At 37.8% G+C, this 21300-nt stretch overlaps 4 protein-coding genes across 4 annotated transcripts; 3 read left to right on the top strand and 1 right to left on the bottom strand.

The window, feature by feature from the left end:
• The first annotated feature begins 91 nt into the window (after window positions 1-91).
• LOC106915139 (peroxisomal N(1)-acetyl-spermine/spermidine oxidase-like) lies at window positions 92-5789 on the top strand. Its single transcript, XM_014982538.2, has 10 exons — window positions 92-1534; window positions 1900-2076; window positions 2165-2295; window positions 2413-2600; window positions 3053-3234; window positions 3528-3697; window positions 3861-3946; window positions 4056-4168; window positions 4665-4816; window positions 4948-5789. The coding sequence occupies exons 1-10, from the start codon at window positions 1381-1383 to the stop codon at window positions 5095-5097; spliced, it is 1503 nt and encodes a 500-aa protein (XP_014838024.2). The 5' UTR covers window positions 92-1380; the 3' UTR covers window positions 5098-5789.
• A 734-nt stretch (window positions 5790-6523) lies between these two features.
• On the top strand, window positions 6524-14517 carry LOC106915137 (peroxisomal N(1)-acetyl-spermine/spermidine oxidase-like). Its single transcript, XM_014982537.2, has 10 exons — window positions 6524-6741; window positions 9277-9453; window positions 9656-9786; window positions 9938-10125; window positions 10902-11080; window positions 11221-11390; window positions 12078-12163; window positions 12266-12378; window positions 12636-12790; window positions 13477-14517. The coding sequence occupies exons 1-10, from the start codon at window positions 6588-6590 to the stop codon at window positions 13627-13629; spliced, it is 1506 nt and encodes a 501-aa protein (XP_014838023.2). The 5' UTR covers window positions 6524-6587; the 3' UTR covers window positions 13630-14517.
• A 108-nt stretch (window positions 14518-14625) lies between these two features.
• mtg1 (mitochondrial ribosome-associated GTPase 1) lies at window positions 14626-18851 on the top strand. The gene is made up of 11 exons (XM_088013500.1): window positions 14626-15074; window positions 15194-15257; window positions 15689-15794; window positions 15886-15972; window positions 16058-16114; window positions 17061-17151; window positions 17237-17298; window positions 17386-17482; window positions 17563-17644; window positions 17724-17836; window positions 18628-18851. Exons 1-11 carry the CDS (start codon window positions 14972-14974, stop codon window positions 18723-18725), a joined length of 960 nt encoding a protein of 319 aa, XP_087869626.1. The 5' UTR covers window positions 14626-14971; the 3' UTR covers window positions 18726-18851.
• Window positions 18852-19514: 663 nt separating this feature from the next.
• On the bottom strand, window positions 19515-20678 carry sprn (shadow of prion protein). Its single transcript, XM_088013501.1, has one exon. It carries the CDS (start codon window positions 20152-20154, stop codon window positions 19669-19671), a length of 486 nt encoding a protein of 161 aa, XP_087869627.1. The 5' UTR covers window positions 20155-20678; the 3' UTR covers window positions 19515-19668.
• Window positions 20679-21300: the final 622 nt, after the last annotated feature.

Below are 21300 nucleotides of genomic sequence, written 5' to 3' on the forward strand. Positions count from 1 at the left end.
AATCCCTGGATCTCTACTGGCACCAAGACAATAATCACAGCAAGTTTCAAACCAAAAGAATGTAAGAACAAAACCCAAACCCTTTTTTTATTATTTCCCTGACTTCCACTAAGAGATTAGCATTGTTTTTCTGAGTAACCTTTGCTTGCCAGCAAGTTCCCATGGGATGTATATGTGTGTCTGTCAACATTGCACAATGGAAGTATTCTGAGAGGAGGCCAGTTCCTTTTTCCCACAGTTTCACATGTGGAAATGCTATTTATTATTCAATGATGTCACAATCAGGTGACTTTTGTTGAGAGTAGATTATTGTTATACTGACATTAATACAGTTTTAATGAATTACTCGTGAAAAATAATGACACCCTCTAGCTAAAACTTTACAAAATATCTGAACAAGGTGAAAGAAATGAGACAAAAAAGTAATTCATTTGAAAACATACAAATAAAAAGCAGAAGAACTTTGGGGTTGTTTTGGATAGGAGTTTTTTCTTCCCATTTAGCATTTTCTTTTCCTCTCCACTGTTGCCCTCTGCTTGTTCAGGATGGGAGATGAAGTGCAAGAACTGACATAATCTGGTGACTTCTTTAGAGAAATAAGTTGAATTGCAGTGGAATGGTATTTCTACATATAATGTAAAACCTGTGAATTACTCACAAAATTAATTTCAAAAATTGAAAAAGATGAATCTTTAAAGTATTTGACATATCACTTGGTATTATAATATTCTGCTTTGTTAGTTAGTGCCCACTAGATGTCAGTATAACTCAATGAACCTAACAGGATCAGCCAAAACAGTACTTTAACTTCTCAGAAGATAGAAGTCAAAGTACTGTGAATGATAACGATCTAATTTATAACAAATTATGTTGTTTTCTTTAAATGCATGAAGATAGAGCCTGTTTGAAATAATTGCATTTGCAATAAGAGTTGTTTTTTTTTTTTCTTCTTCTTCTTCTTCGTCTTCTTCTTCCAAAGAAATAATATTACAAACACACACACAAAAAAAAATAAAATCAGTAATTCTGGGTTCCATTATAGCTTAATTGTTCGCAATCTCCAGGGTTTGGGGATTCAAGAAGTCACGTGTTGTACTGTAACTAGACCAGAATGCATTCGGAGTGTTTTCTATGGAAAACACGGAGGGTTTTGTGGATGAACAACCAGTTCAGCCTCAGGTGAGCAAAGGCACAGCTCAGGTGTGTTCTTCATCCCCTCACCTCTGAATCACTTTCCAAGAAAGCCAGTCTTTATCTACACTTAGTAGCTCATAAAGCCGAGAAATCCGTGGGTCTTTGCGAACAGGGAAGCGGAAGTGTGGAAGGTGAGTAAAAGGAGAAAACTCTTTGCAGAAATGAATCTGATGCACTGAACCAGACATGGCCGAGAATGTGGACGCAAAAATAGTGATAATAGGCTGCGGGATAGCGGGGATCGCAGCGGCTCACAGGCTGGTTAAATCTGGGTGCACTAATGTCCGGATACTTGAAGCGACTGGAAGAAGCGGAGGACGAATTAAAACTGGCAGACTGGGTAAGAAACCAAACTCAATACCTTTCCTCTTATGTCTGCAATTTGGTTTCTAGGAGACTTGCAAACCGTAAAACCAGATAACCTATTAGACATTATTTTTTAAAACATCATTTTAGATTTTCTACGTTTAAGAAAAAGTAGACTAGCCTATTTGTAATTTTTGAGTAATCTCTTTCTATCCTGTGATATTATCATCATTATTATTATTATTATTATTATTATTATTATGTAATTAGAGTAATTGTTGTGTATATGATTATAATTCATTTTCCACTTAGGGAATAACCCTTTTGAATCATTTGAAACAACGTTGTTTAACACTTTTTTAAGTTGAATCCATTCGCATCTTTTGTGTTCCTCCACAGGTAATACCATGATAGAAATTGGTGCAGCTTTTATCCACGGTCCGTCTGAAGAGAACCCAGTGTTTTGTCTGGCCCGTGACTATAACCTCCTGGATCCTAAAACCCTCACGCCAGAGAATCAAGCCGTGGACGTTGGTGAATATCCTCCTCTGGTTCCCAACTGGTTTACCAGTTCAGGTGAAAGGATTAGCAAACACGTTGCATTCCAAATATTTTTTTTTATTTTTTTATTTATTTATTTTTATTTATTTATTTATTTATTCAGGTCAGAAGGTGAATCCTGACGACATGAATCCTGCACTGGACTTGTTTCATGTACTCTTGGAAAATACTCCACAGTCCAAGAGTCACAAACAACGATCCTGGCCGAGTGTTGGAGATTTCTTGAGATCTGAGGTACATTTTCATACAGGAAGAAAAATCAAGAAATATCTCCTTTTTTTCACCAAAGCAAGGAAAAACAGAGATATGTAGGTGCTCAGATGTTTTTGATTTATTTATTCCTTTATGCAGGTTCGAAGGCGAACAGCAAAGAGGTGGAAAGATAAAGATAAGCACACCAGGCAGCTGCTGCTGGGTGCCATCAGTACTATGCTGAAGGAGGAATGTTGTTCAAGTGCTACTCACTCACTGGAGGACTTAGATCTGGTTGGATTTTCTATGTACCTGAGTATAAAAGGAGTGGACTGCACATTCCCAAGGTTTGCACACATGTTAAACCAGAAATAGCTGTCACCAGAGTGAGGGAGGGACTGTCGCTGAATTTACACTCCAGGATGTTTTGCTGAAATGTAGAAATAAAATATAACTAACAAAATTGCTTTGTTTCTGAAATACAGCAACCTTTATTTGCAGTTTTCATCTCTGCAAATTAGGGTTAATCGATTTCTAAATCATGTCGGATAGAAAACTAAATAGAAGAAAATACAAAAATTAATAGGATTTTTTTTTAAACCAAGAAAGAGCTGTTTAAACTCTGAGATGCCACTTCAATTCTTTTTTACTCATTAGGAATTACAATAAATGTAATCCCCGATAAATACAGAGTTGTACAAACTCAGTGCAATCTCCAAATATCTGCAGCTCAAATAGTTTTTATGTTGTTTCTCCCTACCCATAAAGTACTTACCATATTTATGCTCTTGTCTGGCAGTGGTTCTGAGGGCTTAATCAACAACTTGATGTCAGAGCTCCCCGCCGACTTGGTGTCGTACAGTCGGCCGGTACGCTGCGTTCACTGGGGCTGCAGTGAGAGTGGAGTGAACGCTGTGACGGTGGAGTGTGAGGATGGGGAAAAGATTAATGCTGATCATGTCATCGTCACCGTGTCTCTAGGTGGGCTTTTAGGCTATTTTGATCTTTTGGGCTTTATCTGCAAGGATATTTTTGGGTGCTTTTTACCTAAAAAGCACCTAAAAATCCAGCTGAATGAAAATGCGATGCTGCAAATGAGTGTTGCTACAACACATAAATGTCAAAAAGTACAAATAGAGGAAGTGAGTTTTACAGAGACAGCCTCTTGTAGTTTACAGATTTTAAGCTTTTTGACTATTGAGCTAATTTTTCCCCCCCCATAAAGCTCATAAAGGCATGACATTTTTTATTGTTTTTGTTTTGTTTTCACCCAGGATACCTGAAGAAACATCACTCCACTCTGTTCTCACCTCCTCTTCCTGGCCAGAAGCTGAAGTCCATTGAGAAAATAGGATTTGGAACATGTGACAAAATCCATGTTGAGTTTGAATCCCGCTGGTGGGATGCTGACTGTGAGATCATTTATCTGGTGTGGGATGATGAGGTTTGTAAAACGCCTCTTCGCAATTGTAGAGATTTTTCTAAAGAGCCTAAATCAAGATGACTTCTGCAGCATAAAAAGTTCTTGCTGATTATTCTAACACTTCTGAACCAAAAACCAGGTCTTAAGTCAATCTTATTGATATATATTTTTTTTTCTTTTACAGAAGGATATTTCAGACCATGTGTCAGATATAAGCAAAAACTGGGTTAGGAAGATCTCATCATTTAATGTGGTGGAATCCTCTGAAAGGTCAGCATCATCACAGTGTTTTTCTCAAAAAAGATTTTAATTGAAATTTAACAAGCTAGCACACAAAGCAGTGAAAAATCTAACATCATGTCGACTATGAACCCCAAAGGGGAAGCCATGTTCTCTGCGGTTGGATTTCTGGACATGAGGCGGAGCACATGGAAACACTTCCTGAGCAGGAAGTTAGGCGTTCGATCACAGAGCTCATCCATAGATTCACAGGTGATCCTTACATCAGAAAAAAATAAGAACAGATGCTGTTTTCATAGCAGGAATTTATAAAACTTTTTCCTGTAAAGCGACTTAGACAGTCTAATTATGATTACCCTGTAGATTTATGCATACATGGTATCTTCAAGTAATTCAAAAATACTTTTTTGTAGAGCTATGATCAATTGTTTTCTGTAACTGTACCATTTTGATAGACATTGATATTTACAGGGTAAACCATTTGCGCACCCATGAGTCTAATGACAACTAGTCACGACTGAGCCAAAGGTGACTTTCAAGTATTTCACGATACTGAAAATAAATTAATAAGGGCGTTCATTATTTATTTGTAAAGCATGTAGCTACAAATACATGTATTTGTAGCTACATGCTTTACACTCTCCTATTTTATGTTTTTTCATAGAGATCAGTGTCAGTATTTTTTTTAATCAAAAGTACAAATCTGTGTTTGTAAATAGTCTGTTTTACCATATTTTCCTGTGTTTAGGAGACCTTACCATCATACCTAAGAGAATCGAGTGTACCCGGTGGTTTCATGATCCCTGGACGTTGGGATCCTACTGCCACCCAGCAATCGGTTGCTCAGCGCAGAATTTTAAGAACATGATGGAGCCTTTGCCAACGAGAGGAAAGCAGCAGGTTCACAAATTACATTTTTTTTTTATTTAGACACAAGCTTATATTTGTCTTGACTGTGCACATGCAAAAAAAAAAAAAAAAGATAATCTGTAAAGCCTTTGTCATTTATGGACTTTATGGTTATGCTTCAGCCCCTGCAGGTGATGTTTGCTGGAGAGGCCACTCATCCGTGCTACTACTCAACCCTCCATGGAGCTCTTCTCTCTGGCTGGAGGGAAGCCGACAGACTCATCTCTCACTACTCTAAAACCAGTCCCCTCCATTCAGACCAGAAAAGTTAAAAATTAAACCCTCCTCAACGTGAAATTGTAGCTGTTGTCCTTCTAATCAGGTGACACCAGCTATGGAACATCTTTATCGTTGAACAAAGAATGTGTAAGCTGTTTCCCAGAACACATTAAACTCCTGAGTCGTCATAAATGTATGCTTTTATAAGTGACCGTTAAGATAGCTGGAAACTCTGGCGCAAGGTACACAAGCTATAGATACAGAAAGGGGATCAGAAGAGACAAAGTCAAAAACGGGCAGTTAATTAACCTGAAATATATGCAGCAAGTAACAAATACTCTGTAACTGTGGATTCAGTGGATGAATTTGGTGTCAGTGTGTCAAATGATATGAGACTATTGTAGTTATTTTTTTAGTTTCTTTCCCCTTTTTTCTCTGGCAGGGAAATAGTACAATGTTTCAGAGGTGGAAGGTAAAAAAAAACTAGAGCTCCAGATAGGTTTTCACTGTGACCAAGTTTGCAAACACCAAGGATGGACTTGAGAGAAGGGCCTGATGTCATCCATGCTTGCTACAGGGAAAACAACAAGCGACATAGCACAATCTGGACGTGGATGAACATAAAAAGAACCCAGATGTTTTCTTCATACCTACATCTAACGTTATAGGAAAATGGACAGAATTGGGGTCATTATTAATGCCATGCTTTAGAACCATTCAGTTAAATAAATTTGCAGACTGACCAGCCTGGCTATACTATCTGAGCAGTTTATGTAATGCTGGCATAGCATCATTTTTGGGAATGCTTCAAAGAGCAAGTGTAATGTAGGTGTTATTGTACTGTACATGCATACCTACATAAAGTCACAGTAAAACAAATCATTAGTTGAGCTGAATAAATGAAACACATACAAATAAAAAGATAATTATTAATATAGAAAGTTAAAAGCAGAAAGTTTTTATTGTTGTTTTTTTTTACCTTTGCAGATTTTATGCATATGTCATAAATATAAAATGTAGTTAGATAAATATTTTAAACCTATTAATTAAAAATAAGATTTTTACTTTTAAGTTTTATTAGCTTATACAAGCCAATATGAATTTTAAAAATGATCTTTTCCTTTTTTTCTTGTATGTGAAAAATCCTTATCATCAATAATGCTTGAAGACATTAGTACTCATACAATTACTCTTCACTTAGTGAACTGGGTTACTGAAACAAATACATTTTCAATTATATTCTAATACTTAATATGAATAGACCATATACAGTTTAATAGCTTATTTATTAGTGTGTATATATAAGCTAATAGAAACTTAGCTACGTATTTTTTGCTAGGTTGTTTAATCAGTGAGTCATATACATGTAAGTGGTAAATATATATTTAATTTCCTAAATTTAATGTGAGTATAATTTATTTACTTACGGAAGAAATTTAAAAAGCTTTTATTTTGAAAGTCTGGACCAGAAGATATTTCCGTTGCGAGTCTTGCCATGAGGAAGTAGCAGGAGGCCGTTATCCAGAGCAAGTGTGCTGCAGCTATGGCTGGAAACAAGAACGTAAACATTGTTATCGTAGGCAGTGGGATAGCGGGGATCGCTGCGGCTCACAGGCTGACTACTTCTGGGTTCAATAATGTCCACATACTTGAAGCAACTGAAAGAAGTGGAGGACGAGTTAAAACTGGCAGATTAGGTGAGTCTGGTGGGCTCAGAAACAACTTTCTAACTGATCAACCACATCCTAATTATTACAGTATCTGATTCTGACGATTCCTTTTAAATCAGATGAACATCTTTTAGTAGGGAAATTTCAATGTCTTAACAATAGAGGCAGGTTAGGAGTCTTTGTCAAACTCTGGCAGCTGGAAGTAGCCTGCCATGCAGATGTTAAATTTAAAACCACAGGTTGGAGTCATTGGTACAAATATGCTTAGACTTTTATGAGATGTCGTGATATACTTTTGCAACAGTTGTTTTTTTGTTTGTTTGTTTGTTTCTTTTTTTAATGAACTAAGTACACGCAAGGTGCAATACATCGGGATCGATTCGGTTTCACAAACCCAGTAGCACACAAGTTACCATGGCAATCTATCCTGTGAAACTAGCCTGCTTCAGAGCAGGCTAACAGCCAGGCTTAGTTAACCCCGGCGCCTTATCTGTTCAGTCAGCGGTCACGCTGATCAGAAACCAATGTGTTATTACAGTGATTCTTTTTTTTATATATATTATTTATTTATTATTATTATTTTATCTGCCTGTGTTGGTCTTTATCACCCTTAATTTAAGTCTCACTGATTCATATTGGCGTTCAGTCAAGTCCCTGTATTATTTTAACATGGTAGCCAATGCAATTACTATCCATGAGAGCATTGCTGCTTTTCAACTGTGTTTCTGGGGCCTTTTGTTGATCTAGGTTTGACAGGAAAGTCTTTAATAGACAATTACATGTATGTGTTGAATGGCTGATAAAGCAAAGGAGATGCAATAAAGTCAAGCCATATAAGTTGTAGAATACGCCCCCAAATGAAGGAGGACACTTCACTGGTGTACTTTTGCAACACAATGTGTTAACTCAAAATACGTTTAGAGCTTAAAATAACTTTAGTTTTGGCATACAGTTAAACAAATGCACAGTTTATGTCACACAATATACCTATTTGCATCATAAACAAACCTTGTCCCTCTATCAGCTGTTGATAGAGGCATATTAAATGTATCAAGTTGTGTTTAACGGGATACATTGCTGTTAAGCTGCCTTTGTGCAACAGTTAAACAGGAAACTCTCCCTTCAAAATAAAAGCATCTCGAGTCAAACAAGAAATTAACCATAGCTAAAACCAAGTAAAGACGATTTAGGAGAGATCTTCTAAGTTATTAGAATTGTATAGTTTAGGCTAACTGGCGACCCGGTGTGTACCCCGCCTCTCGCTTGTTGACAGCTGGAGAAAGGCAAGGTGTAGGAAAATGGATGGATGGATGGATGGATGGATGGATGGATGGATGGATGGATGGATGGATGGATGGATGGATGGATGGATGGATGGATGGATGGATGGATGGATGGATAGATAGATAGATAGATAGATAGATAGATAGATAGATAGATAGATAGATAGATAGATAGATAGATAGATAGATAGATAGATAGATAGATAGTTAGTTAGTTTAGGCTAATTATGCATCCAATTAACCCGCAGTTGTTTTCTATTGTATCTGGAGTGTTTGCTTTCTTGAGTATAAAGTGCTTCAATTCCCCGTAATCATCCATCGGAAATGTTGCTTGTTTAGTGTGAGATATGGCACACACATTTCATCCTCATGGTCTCTTGAAGAAATGTGTGGACACATATTTACCTAAATTGCTTAAGCCTGTCTTTACATAGTCACTTCTTCTGAGCCTGGTTTGGCTTTAGTGAAACATATTCATCACATGTTTAACACCAAACCCACCTGAATTGTTTAAATAAGAGGCGTGGCAGGCACACCTTTTGATTGATTAATTCATTTCTCACTTAGTTGGCTATTATTTCAATAATTGATTAATCGTTCCAGCTCTAGTGGAGACATCAAATGTTCTGTGCCTGAGTCAGATCTGAAAGAGGGCAAGTTGGCCAACATAAAAGTGATTCAGATCCACCTGCTTCCTGTTTTTTTCTGTTTCCTCGTGTTCCATACACTTTATCTGTAAGACATGAAGATCGTTCCTAGTTTTGATAAGCCATAACCTTTGCATTTACATCGCTGCGCTGTGCTTGGCACTGAAAAAGACTTCAAAGGCTGTGTCTACTCTGGAACAATAAGATCTCTTCTGTAGCCCTTGGTACTACTTTGTGGAAGGAGGTCAAGCGTTTTCATCTAACACTTAGAACTTGAAATACAGTGGTCTGCCCAGAAGAATTTACACAGCAGCGATGCAAACATTTCAGAAATGAAAAAGAGCATACAACTAATTAAAACATAATTACCAAAATGCGTACTAAAGCTTACTGTCGCAGAGAGGAGAGTGCAGTTGAGGTATCATTTATGAAATTATGAGCAGAAAGATTATATTTTCTGTTATGGAAAAACAAGAAAATATTATGGTCAAAGCAAGCAACAGTATGATTTCTCTGATCAGTCTAATATATTCAGGACAAATTTAACTGGTATAACTCTTTTTGTTGAAGTAAAGTTACTGGGAAGAAAATATTCCAGTTTTGTAATGATTGTTGAAATGTGTCCTGTGTAGGTGATAAAGTCATTGAGATTGGGGCAAACTGGATCCATGGACCCTCTGAGGAAAACCCAGTATTTTTTCTGGCTCGTCATTATGGGCTCTTGGACCCAGAGGCTCTGACCCCAGAAAACCAGGCCTACGACCTGGGAGGAGAAACACCCTGGGTTACCAACATCTTCAGCAGTTCAGGTAGTCAACACTCTGAGTCTTGCACAGCTCACTTATTAGCTCTGTTATGTTAGTTTGAAAAATGAAACACACCTATCTCTAAATCAAAAAAAGTATGTGTTTTTATCACTGTATGAAAAAGCAGATCTGTGATTATATACTGTGGCATACATGTAATCAACTGGAGAATTTAATATTTCTTTGCTTTCTGTCATGTGTGCAGGTCGGAAGCTGAGCGAGAAGGACATCTACCCAGCTCTGGAGATGTTTACCATGCTGCTGAATGAAAGTTCAGAGTTTCAGAATCAACTGGGAGAACCCTATACCAGTGTGGGAGACTTCATACGCTCAGAGGTTTGTTTCTTACATCATTAACCAAAAACTAAGGTTAGCTGTTCATCTATGAGATTCGGTTTTCCGAGATCGGTTTCCAACCACCGTGACCGACTGCATTATCTGAGATGATTTTTTTTTATGTGTTGTTTTGTTTTGTTGCTGTGTGGAGGTGAGACAACGATGTGTGGAGAAGTGGAAAGACATCGACTCAGCCAACAGATCCCTTCAGCTGTGTGTGATCAGCGGCATGCTGAAAAGAGAATGCTGTGTTAATGGGTCACACAGCTTAGATGAGGTTGGTCTGGGGGCCTTTGGCCAATACAAGACCTTTCCTGGATTGGACTGTACATTCCCAGGGTATGTACTTTGACTTTGTGTAGTTGTGGTGGAACAATCTCACATACAGCGCTGTCCACATTTGTTGGCCTATCTCTTAGAAATAATAATAATAATAATAAAAACAATAATAATTTCTGGAAGTAGCATAGTCTCACAGAGGAAAACTTGTACAAAGTTCCCATGGTTTTTATAAGAGAAAAAAGCCCACAGCATCACAAGTCCCTTAACTATTAGCAGAAATGATGTGCTTCTCAACATTTGTTTTGAACCAAACCCACCCGAGTGTTTGCTGAAAAGATCATTCTTGGTCTTTTCCGACTGAAGTGCATAACTCCACTTAAAATTAGAATAGTGTTTAATGAACTCCACATGTTTATATATGTGATGGTAAGACAGAAAGGCTTATTCTCTGCATTCCTCCCTGTGTCTGGTGGTCATACTAAAGACTTGCTAACCTTAAAATACCACTTTTTTTGCTACAGTTCTCCAATACTGAGCTTCTGGCTACTTGGAAAGATGTTTCCTGCTCTTTATTCCATGCTATATTTTTACTTTTTGGTTTTTCATGGTATAATTGGGGTAGAATTAAAGGTATTGCTCTGGCCCCATCTCCTTATGCTCCTTCTTTACCAATCATTCCTACAATGTTGGCCAGCACTGCTGGGCTTTCAGCAAAAGTCAGTTTAATAATTTATGCAATTTTATTGCTTATTAATCAGAAGCATGTTGATTCAGGGCAGAATGTATACATTCTACTTTTATCTTTTTTTATTTGTCTTCCTTTTTTTGTATAGTGGCTATGAAGGTCTGATTGCAAACTTGATGTCAGAGCTCCCAGATGACATAGTAAGGTACAATCGACCTGTGCGGAGTGTCTTCTGGAGCAACACCGAGAAACAAAGCTCAGTAATAGTGGAGTGTGAGGACGGGGAAAGGATGAACGCGGATCATGTCATCGTAACGGTGCCTTTAGGTAATTTCTCTCCAGCATATTTGTCCTAAAAACGTTTATTATTGTATTCTCTGCAGTCCCACGCAGATCAGTTTACCAGTCCTAACTGGAAATAAGCCACTGAATATGCTAAAAAATGCCTTAAACTTCTGTTTTGTTAGGATACTTGAAGAGACACCATACACGTCTGTTCCGCCCTCCTCTCCCTCTTCACAAGCTGCACTCCATCCAGAGGCTCGGCTTTGGAACCAACAACAAAATATTTGTGGAGTTTGACGAGCCGTGGTGGGATGCTGACTGTGATGTCATTCAGCTGGTGTGGGAGGATGAGGTGAGACAAAGAAAATCTGCAACAGTTGTCCTACAGACATTTTATTCGTCAGAGGGATTATATGTCAATTAAAACTTTAGCTCATTGATGGGTATTTTTCTCGAACCTACATAAAAGAACCACAGACAACGTATATGAATTTTATGACCAAGCTTTTGTAAAAGGAGAAGACTCCGCCAACCGCTCCTCCGAGCCGTTCACAGAGTGTTCTGGTCTGCTTCCGCGTGAGCCCCTGTTTTATTGTCAAAGCAGAACAGCCACAGGGAGCAACCAAGAAAAACAACAGAGGTCGTAAAACATTTAACCCAAACAACTAGCAACCCAGTTCCAGGTGTGATATCTGATCTACGGTCTGAGCCCGGTTCAAATCTCGGTCAAACTGTCAATAAAGAAGAGGGAAGATAAACATAAGACAACCTAAGTTAGGAGGTATTCCGGTTGATAAGAATTTAAGGTCTGAGAAACACAGAGTTAACTGTCTCACATGAAGATGAACAGACAGTCGTGACCTCCAGGTCAGTTTATACACACATAAGGAAGAGAACGCTTTAAACTGAAAATCACAATAATACTGATTAACATTAGACTGAATATGAACTAAAGTAATAACAAAATGATAATACCAAAAAATCCCTAACACTCATGACTTTATGTTCCGTGTTTGTTTTCTCTTCTGCTTTGGATCAGGACGCGTTGGTGGATCAGGTCTCAGATGTGAAGAGTTCCTGGATAAAGAAGCTGTTTGGCTTCACTGTGCTCAAACCCACTGAAAGGTCTTCAGATACAAACAGCTCTGACACTGTCCAGCTTATGCTGAATTTCATGTTCATGTTTCACTATTGGTAATGCATGTGTTTCCTTGCTATGTCCTTCAGGTATGGTAATCTTCTCTGTGGGTGGATCGCAGGGCATGAGTCTGAGTACATGGAGACACTGCCTGAGGAGGAGGTCACACATGCTGTCACACAACTTGTCCGCAGATTCACAGGTGAGTTTTGAAGAATAAAGAATGCTAAGAGGGACCTCATCTGAAACTGAGTTGTTGTTTTTTACTATTATATTTTAGCTCTTATTAGTGAGTCTTTCTTTATTCTTTCTATTGTGTGATGAAAAACATCTTCCCAACATTTCCTGTACGGCGTTACGTGGAGGCCGTCCTAGCAGAACCGCTCAGTCTTATGTCACTATTTACAGTTTCAGTTATCAGGACCCTTCAGTATGTTTGGATCTAATGTTTGTCTTCAGGGAATCCTTCCATCACTCCACGGAGGATCCTGCGCTCCCAATGGTTCCAGGACCCCTGGACAAACGGATCTTACAGCTACTTGGCAACGGGCTGCTCACAGCAGGATCTGGAGAACATGATAGAGCCTCTGCCACCCAGTGCATCAAAAGCCCGAGTATGTGCATGTAGATTGAAGAGGTAGACAGTTGCATATCATCCGACGTGCGCTCATTTAAAAAAGTAATTTGATACAAGGCTTTAGATTCAAGATTCCTAAAAGCCAGAGGAATAAAAATCTGCACTTAAAGTGTTTCTTTATCCTATGCATTCATCCTTCCATCCATCCATTCGTCTTTTTTTTTTTTGCAGGTTCACTAAGAAAAGCCTCACCAATGTAGAAATATGTCAGATAAATGAATCATGATCATTTCTATTTAAAAATTGGCAAAAACAAAAAACAAAAGGACCTGAGAGAAAAAGAAGTAGTTGAAATAAAAACAAAGTATTGTTTGGCCTTTTCAACATCCAGACGTTAATTAATCAGAGGCGGGTCTTTAGGAGAGATTTGCATGAATCCAATTTTTATCAAATGACACAGTGTTTCACAGAGGACAGAATTAAAACATCTCAACAACAGTCCAGGACACTGATGAGGCAAACATTACCTTAATTTATTATTATCATGTTAATAAAGTGATAATACAGTCTAAGGCGTCAAGTACATGCCTGTGCTCTTGTCTACCTAAGGTTGATCAAGTGTTTTTATATTATATCCTCACAGATAGAATCTTTACAGTGTTTTAACTAGACTGTATGATTATATTTTTGAGTCTTTTTTCTAACTTTTTAAATTCTTTCCAGCCCCTGCAGGTGTTGTTTGCTGGAGAAGCCACTCATCTCTACTACTTTTCCACCGTCCACGGAGCGCTTCTCACTGGCTGGAGGGAAGCTGACAGGCTCATCACCCACTACACCTCCACTAATCCCTCCAAGCGCCGAATGTCAAAGCTTTAAAAGTTTTGACATTGCTGAAATAAAAAGATTTTGCAAATGTATGCAATGTAAGGCTTACTTCTATGAAAAACTGTTATACATAAATTACAAAACGTGGTGTTTTGTAGATAATTTAGACTAATTCATTTAAAATTGGTTACTTAAAATTTGGAAAAGCTTGAATGAGCTGATGGCTTGTATAGTAGAAGATGTATCAATCCAGAGCTTTAAAGATGCCACTTGCATACAGGTGCATCTCAGTCAATTTTAATTGAAAAATTAATGTTTTTCAGTAACTCACTTCACTAAGTGAAACACAATATATTGCCTAATTGTCTACCAACTAATGTTTTCAAGTAGTTGTGATGATTTTCCACTTAATGAAAGGGCAACATCTGAAATTATAATAATTAATTGGACCAATAAAAACATCTTCAATACACAAATGCGGGTTTTATGAAAAGTGTGTCTACTATCTGCTTAAAGGTTATTTTTTTAAACGTTTTAATCAGAGAAATTAGCCTCATGGGAACACATATTCCAATTAACTGAAATGTTCCTGCACACTTATAGCCATATGGACCTTTTTGTAAAATTTTAATAAGAGTACATGTGCCATATTAATTATGAACTACTTTTTTTTTAAAAAATGCATATTCATTTATAAATAATTTTCTTGTCACTGTATCAATCAAATTGGTATTTATGAATTAATTAACTGTGAATAAATTTTACATTTGTCATTATTTTATGTGAAGTATTGTATGGCTTAAAAGCTGAAGTTGCCAAATCCATACTGTAAAAAAAGTTTGATTACCTCTGTCACTTTTATTGTCATTATTATTAAAATTAGTGTGACTTATTTAGCATATCAATAATCTTCCAAAGAAAATATGAATTTCTGACACATTTGACTTGTTCGTATTCATTTTTTTAATTCTTAAAACTCTGCCTTTTTTGTGAATAAGGATCCTTATTCACAGGGATCCCCATGAGAAAGATCTCATTTAACATTTGTTAATTGTGTATGTTTTTTGTTTTGTTTTCTTGTTTTGAAAAGGCATACGTGGAGAAATCTCCTCACGTTTGTTAAATGTAGGTAAACAAATAATCTTTAGATCATAAATATATCCTGTTCTGCCTTTTTTTTTTTTCCACTCAAGAAGTTCCGTGGTTGTCAGCCTGTAGAGGGCAGTATTGCTTCCTTGAAGCGCTGCGGAACGGAGTTGTATGGAAAATATTCGAGTCGGTATGTAAACAGTGTAACACATTGGACATTGGGAGTGTTTTTCTTATTAGAGAAATTTATGTACAACAAGTGGCTAGTCTAACCTACTTAAATTAGCTTAGACTATCTGTGGTGATGAAACTGTGTCAGACTCTCAGAAATGCCGACAGATTCAGGACAGTGTTTGACTTTGGAGGCCGGGAGGTGGCTCACTGGTTCCCAGGACACATGGCGAAAGGTGACACACTCATCTACAGTTATCTCCAGGCTCATACAAATAGCATGGTAGTTGTTTAAATGTCATTTGTTATGTATTTATTTATGAATTTTTGTTGTAAAACGGTGTGATGGTTGCAGGGTTGAAGCAGATGAAAGCCAACCTCAAGAATGTGGACTGCATCCTAGAAATCCATGATGCCAGAATATCCTTTAAAACATCTCATTCTGAATTAGGCTTTTACTTTGATTTAAATAAATCCACATTATGTCTGTGAGCCACTAGTGATATCAAAAATCCTCCAGTTTTTGTGTGATTGATTGAACAGAGCTCTGTAAAATGCTCAAAGCTTGGGATGTTGTTTCATAACCTAACCTTGGGTTGAACATTCAGTGTTCACGGAGGGATTCATAGATCTTTGGATTATAGTGATTGCATTTCATGCACATGTTTATTATTAAGACATTGAGGAATATTTGTTAATTCCTGAGTCAAAGCTGACAACTTGTGATATACCTCCAGATCTCTACTGTGTGCAAATGTTTTTTGTTGTTGTATTTTTTTGTTTGTTTGTTTGTTTTTACAGTCTGTCATAGGTTTACTTGAACGTGTACTATTTTTCTTAATAATGACCAAATCCCCTTGTCTGGAAGAAACCCCATATTTCAGGACACACTGAATGTAAGGCCACATCTCCTTGTTCTGAACAAGATGGACCTCGCTGATCTATCCAACAAGCAGGTGAAAGGACTGGCTTACATTTAGAAAAGTATATATTTTTAAACAACCTCTCTAACAAGATATTTATATTGTATTCACATTCAAACTGCAGAAAATCTTGAAGAAACTAGAAAATGATGGAGTGAGGAATGTGCTCTTTACGGACTGTTTAAAGCAAAGAGATGACAACGTCAAAAAGGTAAAGATTAACTTGAGGGTAAACAAGTAGCTTGCTGAAGTTAAATATAATTAGTGTAATTCTTTCCCTTTTTATTTTTCTGTAGTTGGTGCCACTGGTGATGGAATTAATTAAGACCGGTGACCGTTTTAACAGAGAGGAGGTTGGCATACTGCATTAATACATGTTTTTATTTGAGTTCCAATTTGATACACAACACGTTATTTCCACAGTTCAGTACAGATATTTCAGCCGTTATCACTCATTACCAAATACAATGCTGTGCAAAAGTATTTACATCTGATGGAAGATTTCCTCTGCTTCGTAGCAGCCACAGCAGCCACTAACTGCAATCTATTTTCGTCACATTTTTTAAATGAGATCTAACTTCGCTAAGCAATGCAAAATTGTGAAGCAGAAGGAGAAGGAACATGGTTTTCAAAAATGAAGATCTGAAAGTCCCCTTTACTCTGATCCACTACATCTAATTAGTCCTGCATTCCACAAATCTGGTCTGTGTGGCAAGAAGAACGCTGTTGTTGGCGTTGTATCACATTTATTTGTTAGAGTGGCTCAATCAGTAGACCAAATTCAATTGAGAATCTATGGCACAACTTAAAAAAATGATGTTGGTGAGCACTCTCTCACCAACCTGAGTGAGCTTGAGGTGTTTTACAAAGAAGAGTGCTTACGGCTTAGGAGGCTAAATCCAAACTCACAAGTTTAGATCTTTTTTTTTTTTTCTTGTACAAGGTTTTGAAAAAAAAAATTCTTCCATTTCACATTTATACACTACTTTGTGAAATTTCTCATGCACAAAATAAGTTTTTATTTCAGGCAAAATGTGGGAAAGTTTGAGAGGTATGAATACATATGCAAGGCACAATAAACTCTGACTGTTTTTCTCTATTGCCAAGTCCATGTATATTGTGACAGCGCTTCTCTCACAGAAATAAATGAATAAATGCAAATCTAAGCAGTATCAGCATGAGTTCATAAATTTTACATTATATCAATATAATTTGACAATAGTGTATATAATTTTGCCTGTTTTTTTCAGTTACTAACCATTCAAGTCATCTTTCATTCTCTTCATGCAATGTTTTCAGAATAGAGATTACTGTCTCATGGTGATCGGAGTGCCCAATGTGGGGAAGTCATCACTTATTAATGCATTGAGAAGAACAAATGTTAAAAAAGGTAAGAAATAATTAATAGCTTATAAGATTAAATTATATTTTTGGCTTCTTGGCAGTGAATGTTGGGATTTTTATGTAAATTTCAGGCCGTGCATCGCGGGTGGGTGGGGAGCCAGGGATAACTAAAGCCGTCCTGACTAAAATACAGGTGAGTGGAAAACGTGTCTCATTCTGTGACTTTATTGTCTGTGTGCACTGATAGCCGTGCAATGTTTGAACAAGTCCTGGTTCTCAGGTTTCTGAGAGACCGTTGATGTACCTGCTGGACACACCCGGCGTGTTACCCCCTAAGATCGAGAGCGTGGAGACGGGCATGAAGTTGGCTTTATGTGGTGAGCTGAACACAGTTCGCATGATTTAGGTCCAACTAGAGAGTCGGTATTCCAAACAAATGTTTTATCTTCTACCTCAGGAACTATCCTGGACCATTTGGTGGGTGAAGATGTTATTGCAGACTACCTGCTCTTTTCTTTGAACCGACTCGGGAAGTTTGGGTATGAATTTGAATTTCTCGAGTGTTGTCTTCATATCACGCCTGCCGTATTCCTCACTCTTAGGGTGTTTTGTGTGCAGATATGTAGAGAAATATGACCTCCAAGAGCCAAGTGACGACATCCAGTACGTCCTCAAACGTATCGCTGTGAAACTCAGAAAGACTCAGCGAGTCAAAGCCATCACTGGAGTAGGTGAGGAAGAGCAAGTCCTTACACTTTCACGTGGCATATTCAGTTGTTATTAAATATATATTCAGTTGTGGAAGTTGTTTGCTTTCATGCTGAGTCTAATATTGAAATAATGTTGTCTGCACAGTAAAGATGAAACCACGGCCAGCAGCTTTCTAACTTTAAAGCTTTAAGATAATAAAATCTACTGATCAGCATCAATGGAGTACAAAGCTAACATTTGAGTCTCTGTAGCTTTATGCCGCAGGTTTTCTACCGGCTTCATGTTTGGGGACTGAACATGGAAAAATATTTATTTTGTGTCGGGCGAACTATTTCGGTCTTGTTTTGGATCATTAATATGCTTATAGACTTAGTAATGGCCCGTTTTTTTGTTTGTTTTTTTTTGCCATCTGCTAGATTTCCCTTCGCAGTAGTTCATTATGCCATTCCACAGCATTAAGGAAGTGAAACAGGCCCAGAGCATCACAGATTCTCCACTGTGCTTAACAGTGGCCATCTTGTACGTTTTCATGTTGTTGTTCCTCGTTTTATACTAAGCAATGAGTGTTTCGTTCTAACAAAACTTAGCTTTAGACTCATCTGACCAAAACAAATGGTTCCAATTAAAGTCCCAGTATTGATTCCACATTTAAACTCAAAAATAAACAGTATTTTACAAGGGAACATTAATTTCCCACCAAATAAAATGATTTTCCAGAGTGATATTATGCTACTTTCCACCCATTTTTACATTAAAAGAAATGCTACTATTTTATGACTTCATAGAATTTTTTTTTTTTTGTCTGCTTTAGGAAACATCACTGTCACCATCCCAAACTACACAGCAGCAGCTTACAATTTCATCAGAGCATTCAGGAAAGGAGAGCTGGGACAAGTACTCCTGGACTGACCAGAGACATTTTTAGATTTATTCACCTCTTCAGTGTCAACAAAAGAGGACTGCTTATGTATCCTCTGATGTTTTGCAGAGATCAACCTCCACATACTATTTGTAAATAAAAGTATTTAACTTAAATATCCTGGAAAGTTCACTTTGTAAGACAGAAGGCAGGAGGTTAATATGGATAAAACAGTTTATTTATTAGCAGAGAGACAGTGATTACAAACCGTTTATTTAATATGTACACAAGAGTTGCAGAGTATAATTGAGTGCACTTGTAGCTATGGAACAGTCTGTTGCTCCTGAGAGAGACCTGTTGGGAGGATGAACACGAGAAGAAAACAAGATAAAGGAGTAAATATAAAGAGCAAGACTTCTGCTTAATGTTTGTGACAGATCTCAAAATTCAAGATGATATAAAAGAACACGGAAAAAGGAAATTGGGGAAAATGCTTATCTGGGACATAAGATAATAAGGACATGAACCAAAACTTTGTAGGGAAATTATGTTTGTCCAGGAAAGCAATAAATATTAAAAGTCCAAAAGTTCAATCTGAGCACGAGAAAAGTTTAGCAGCTTTAATTTCAGACAAAATTATGTTGGTTCCAACTTGATCTTGGTCTGCTGTTCATGTGCCAACAATTATTGGATCAAAGTCTGTTTATATGACCCATAAATCTGTTGGTGAGGTGCAGAGAGATTTGCAATAAAAATTTACATTTGTAAAAATATTGGCAGTATAGATACAACTGTATGAAAACACTTGAATTTGGCTCTTTGTGTTTTTCAGACATAACATTTTGCATGGTGCATATGTTTATAAGGTAAACAGTGAGAGGGAATACTATGCTGGTAATGTTGTGTCCACTAGTATAAAATGACCGTAAATACATAAAGCACAGTAATGTATTTGTGACTGAGTCCTTCTAATCTGGGTTTAAGATCAGAAATTTATCCTAAAATGATGGACGTGTATCTAAAGTCCAACGCGAGTCCATACTTTGCGGAAACTGTTGCAATAATAACATTGACAACATTAGAGAGAAAGGATCCGTTCTGAGTTGAGCTCGACATCAGTGCATCAAAGTAATTGGTCCTGTTGTAATAATCCAGCTCCTCCTCCGAGCTGTCCGTGTTGCTGCGGCGGTAGGCGGACGCGTACCATTTGTCCGCCGATAAGGCCACCGCGGCTCCGGCCGCTGCAGCGCTCGCCACCCTCACCGGGGACGTCCGGCCAGCGACCCTGAACCGAGAGCGCGTGCCGCCGTAGGCTCCGCCTCCCCGGTAGGTCCCCGCTGTGGAGCTGCGCGCGGGAGATCCGCGAGAGGAGCCCCGAGAGCCTCCGCGACCTCCTTTGCAGAGCGCAGGCTCGCACAGGAAAGCGGAGAGCAGCAGGCAGGTCCAGCATGTTGCAACCAGCTGCTTCATTCCTGACATCTATGCAAGAAGAAGAAATAAGGCCACAGGAGTGATATAACCGATTTTTTTTTTTTTTGTATGTTGTGTGGCACAGATGAAAAACACGCCTCGTTGAGCGTGAGCATCACCTCCAGCCCATCGTGATATTTGCGCTGCACTGAGCTCAGGGTGGATCAGTGATGATGGGATCTGAGGTGTTGTGATGTGCTCAGTGCTGCTGAACAAAGACAGGTGTCCATGTTGCACAACATGCTCGTAAGAAAATTATATGAAACGAAATAAAATCTTTATTTTTTTTTCGAACACCAAAATTGTTGGTGCATAAAAGCAGTGGGCAATAATGGATAAAACACTGACAGTGTCTGATAATAGGCCCTAATTTAAAAGGCTTGACTGCGTTTTAGTATATAAATGTGTAATTATAATCAGAAAGTGTGCAAGTAATGTTGAAAAATAAACGTTTGTTTATAATAAATGCAACCAAGCGAATAGAGGCATTTCTTTGCATTGTTACATTGTTACTATTCATTTGCATATGATGCTCAGCCCGTCTTGTAAATTAGCCTAGATAATCCTCTGCCGCCTGAACGATTCGTCTTTAAAAGTAATGCAGCCTCACTCAGGGGGATTTTGCATATAACAACATATAGATTAATGCTTACCTTATCGCTGTTATCCTTGCTGATGTGGCCCACGGAGGAAGATGAAGCGGATTGTCGCGGATGGAGGCGCGCTTGCCTAGACGATGCCAAGAACGCGCAGCGCGCTCTTTAAGGCGCGTCAGATTATTAAAAAAAAAGGTTTTATCTGTACCTTTCATTTATTAATTTCATAACCAGTCGTAACGCTCTTTATTTCTTTATAATTTTGTTCATAGTTTTTTTTTTTTTTTTTTTTACCAAGCTAAAAATCTCTGAATAATCATGCTCTAGACACATCGATGTTCCACTTCACTATTAAGAAACTGAAGATCAAATCTTGTGGTTACCAGCTCCTCTACTGTGTTGATACACTGCGCGTTCAAGACGAATCTTAAACATTCCCAAGCCTTTTAATGCTCCACTTATCTGGAAAATAACTTCTAAAACTGCAAAGGTGCTGAAACATTGTGAACAGCTGCCTTTGATTTATAATTACAGGAACATCCCAATTTTGTATTCATGT

The sequence above is a fragment of the Poecilia mexicana genome, unplaced genomic scaffold (assembly GCF_051168715.1).
Source record: "Poecilia mexicana isolate PSO_F unplaced genomic scaffold, ASM5116871v1 scaffold_15, whole genome shotgun sequence".
NCBI lineage: Eukaryota > Metazoa > Chordata > Actinopteri > Cyprinodontiformes > Poeciliidae > Poecilia > Poecilia mexicana.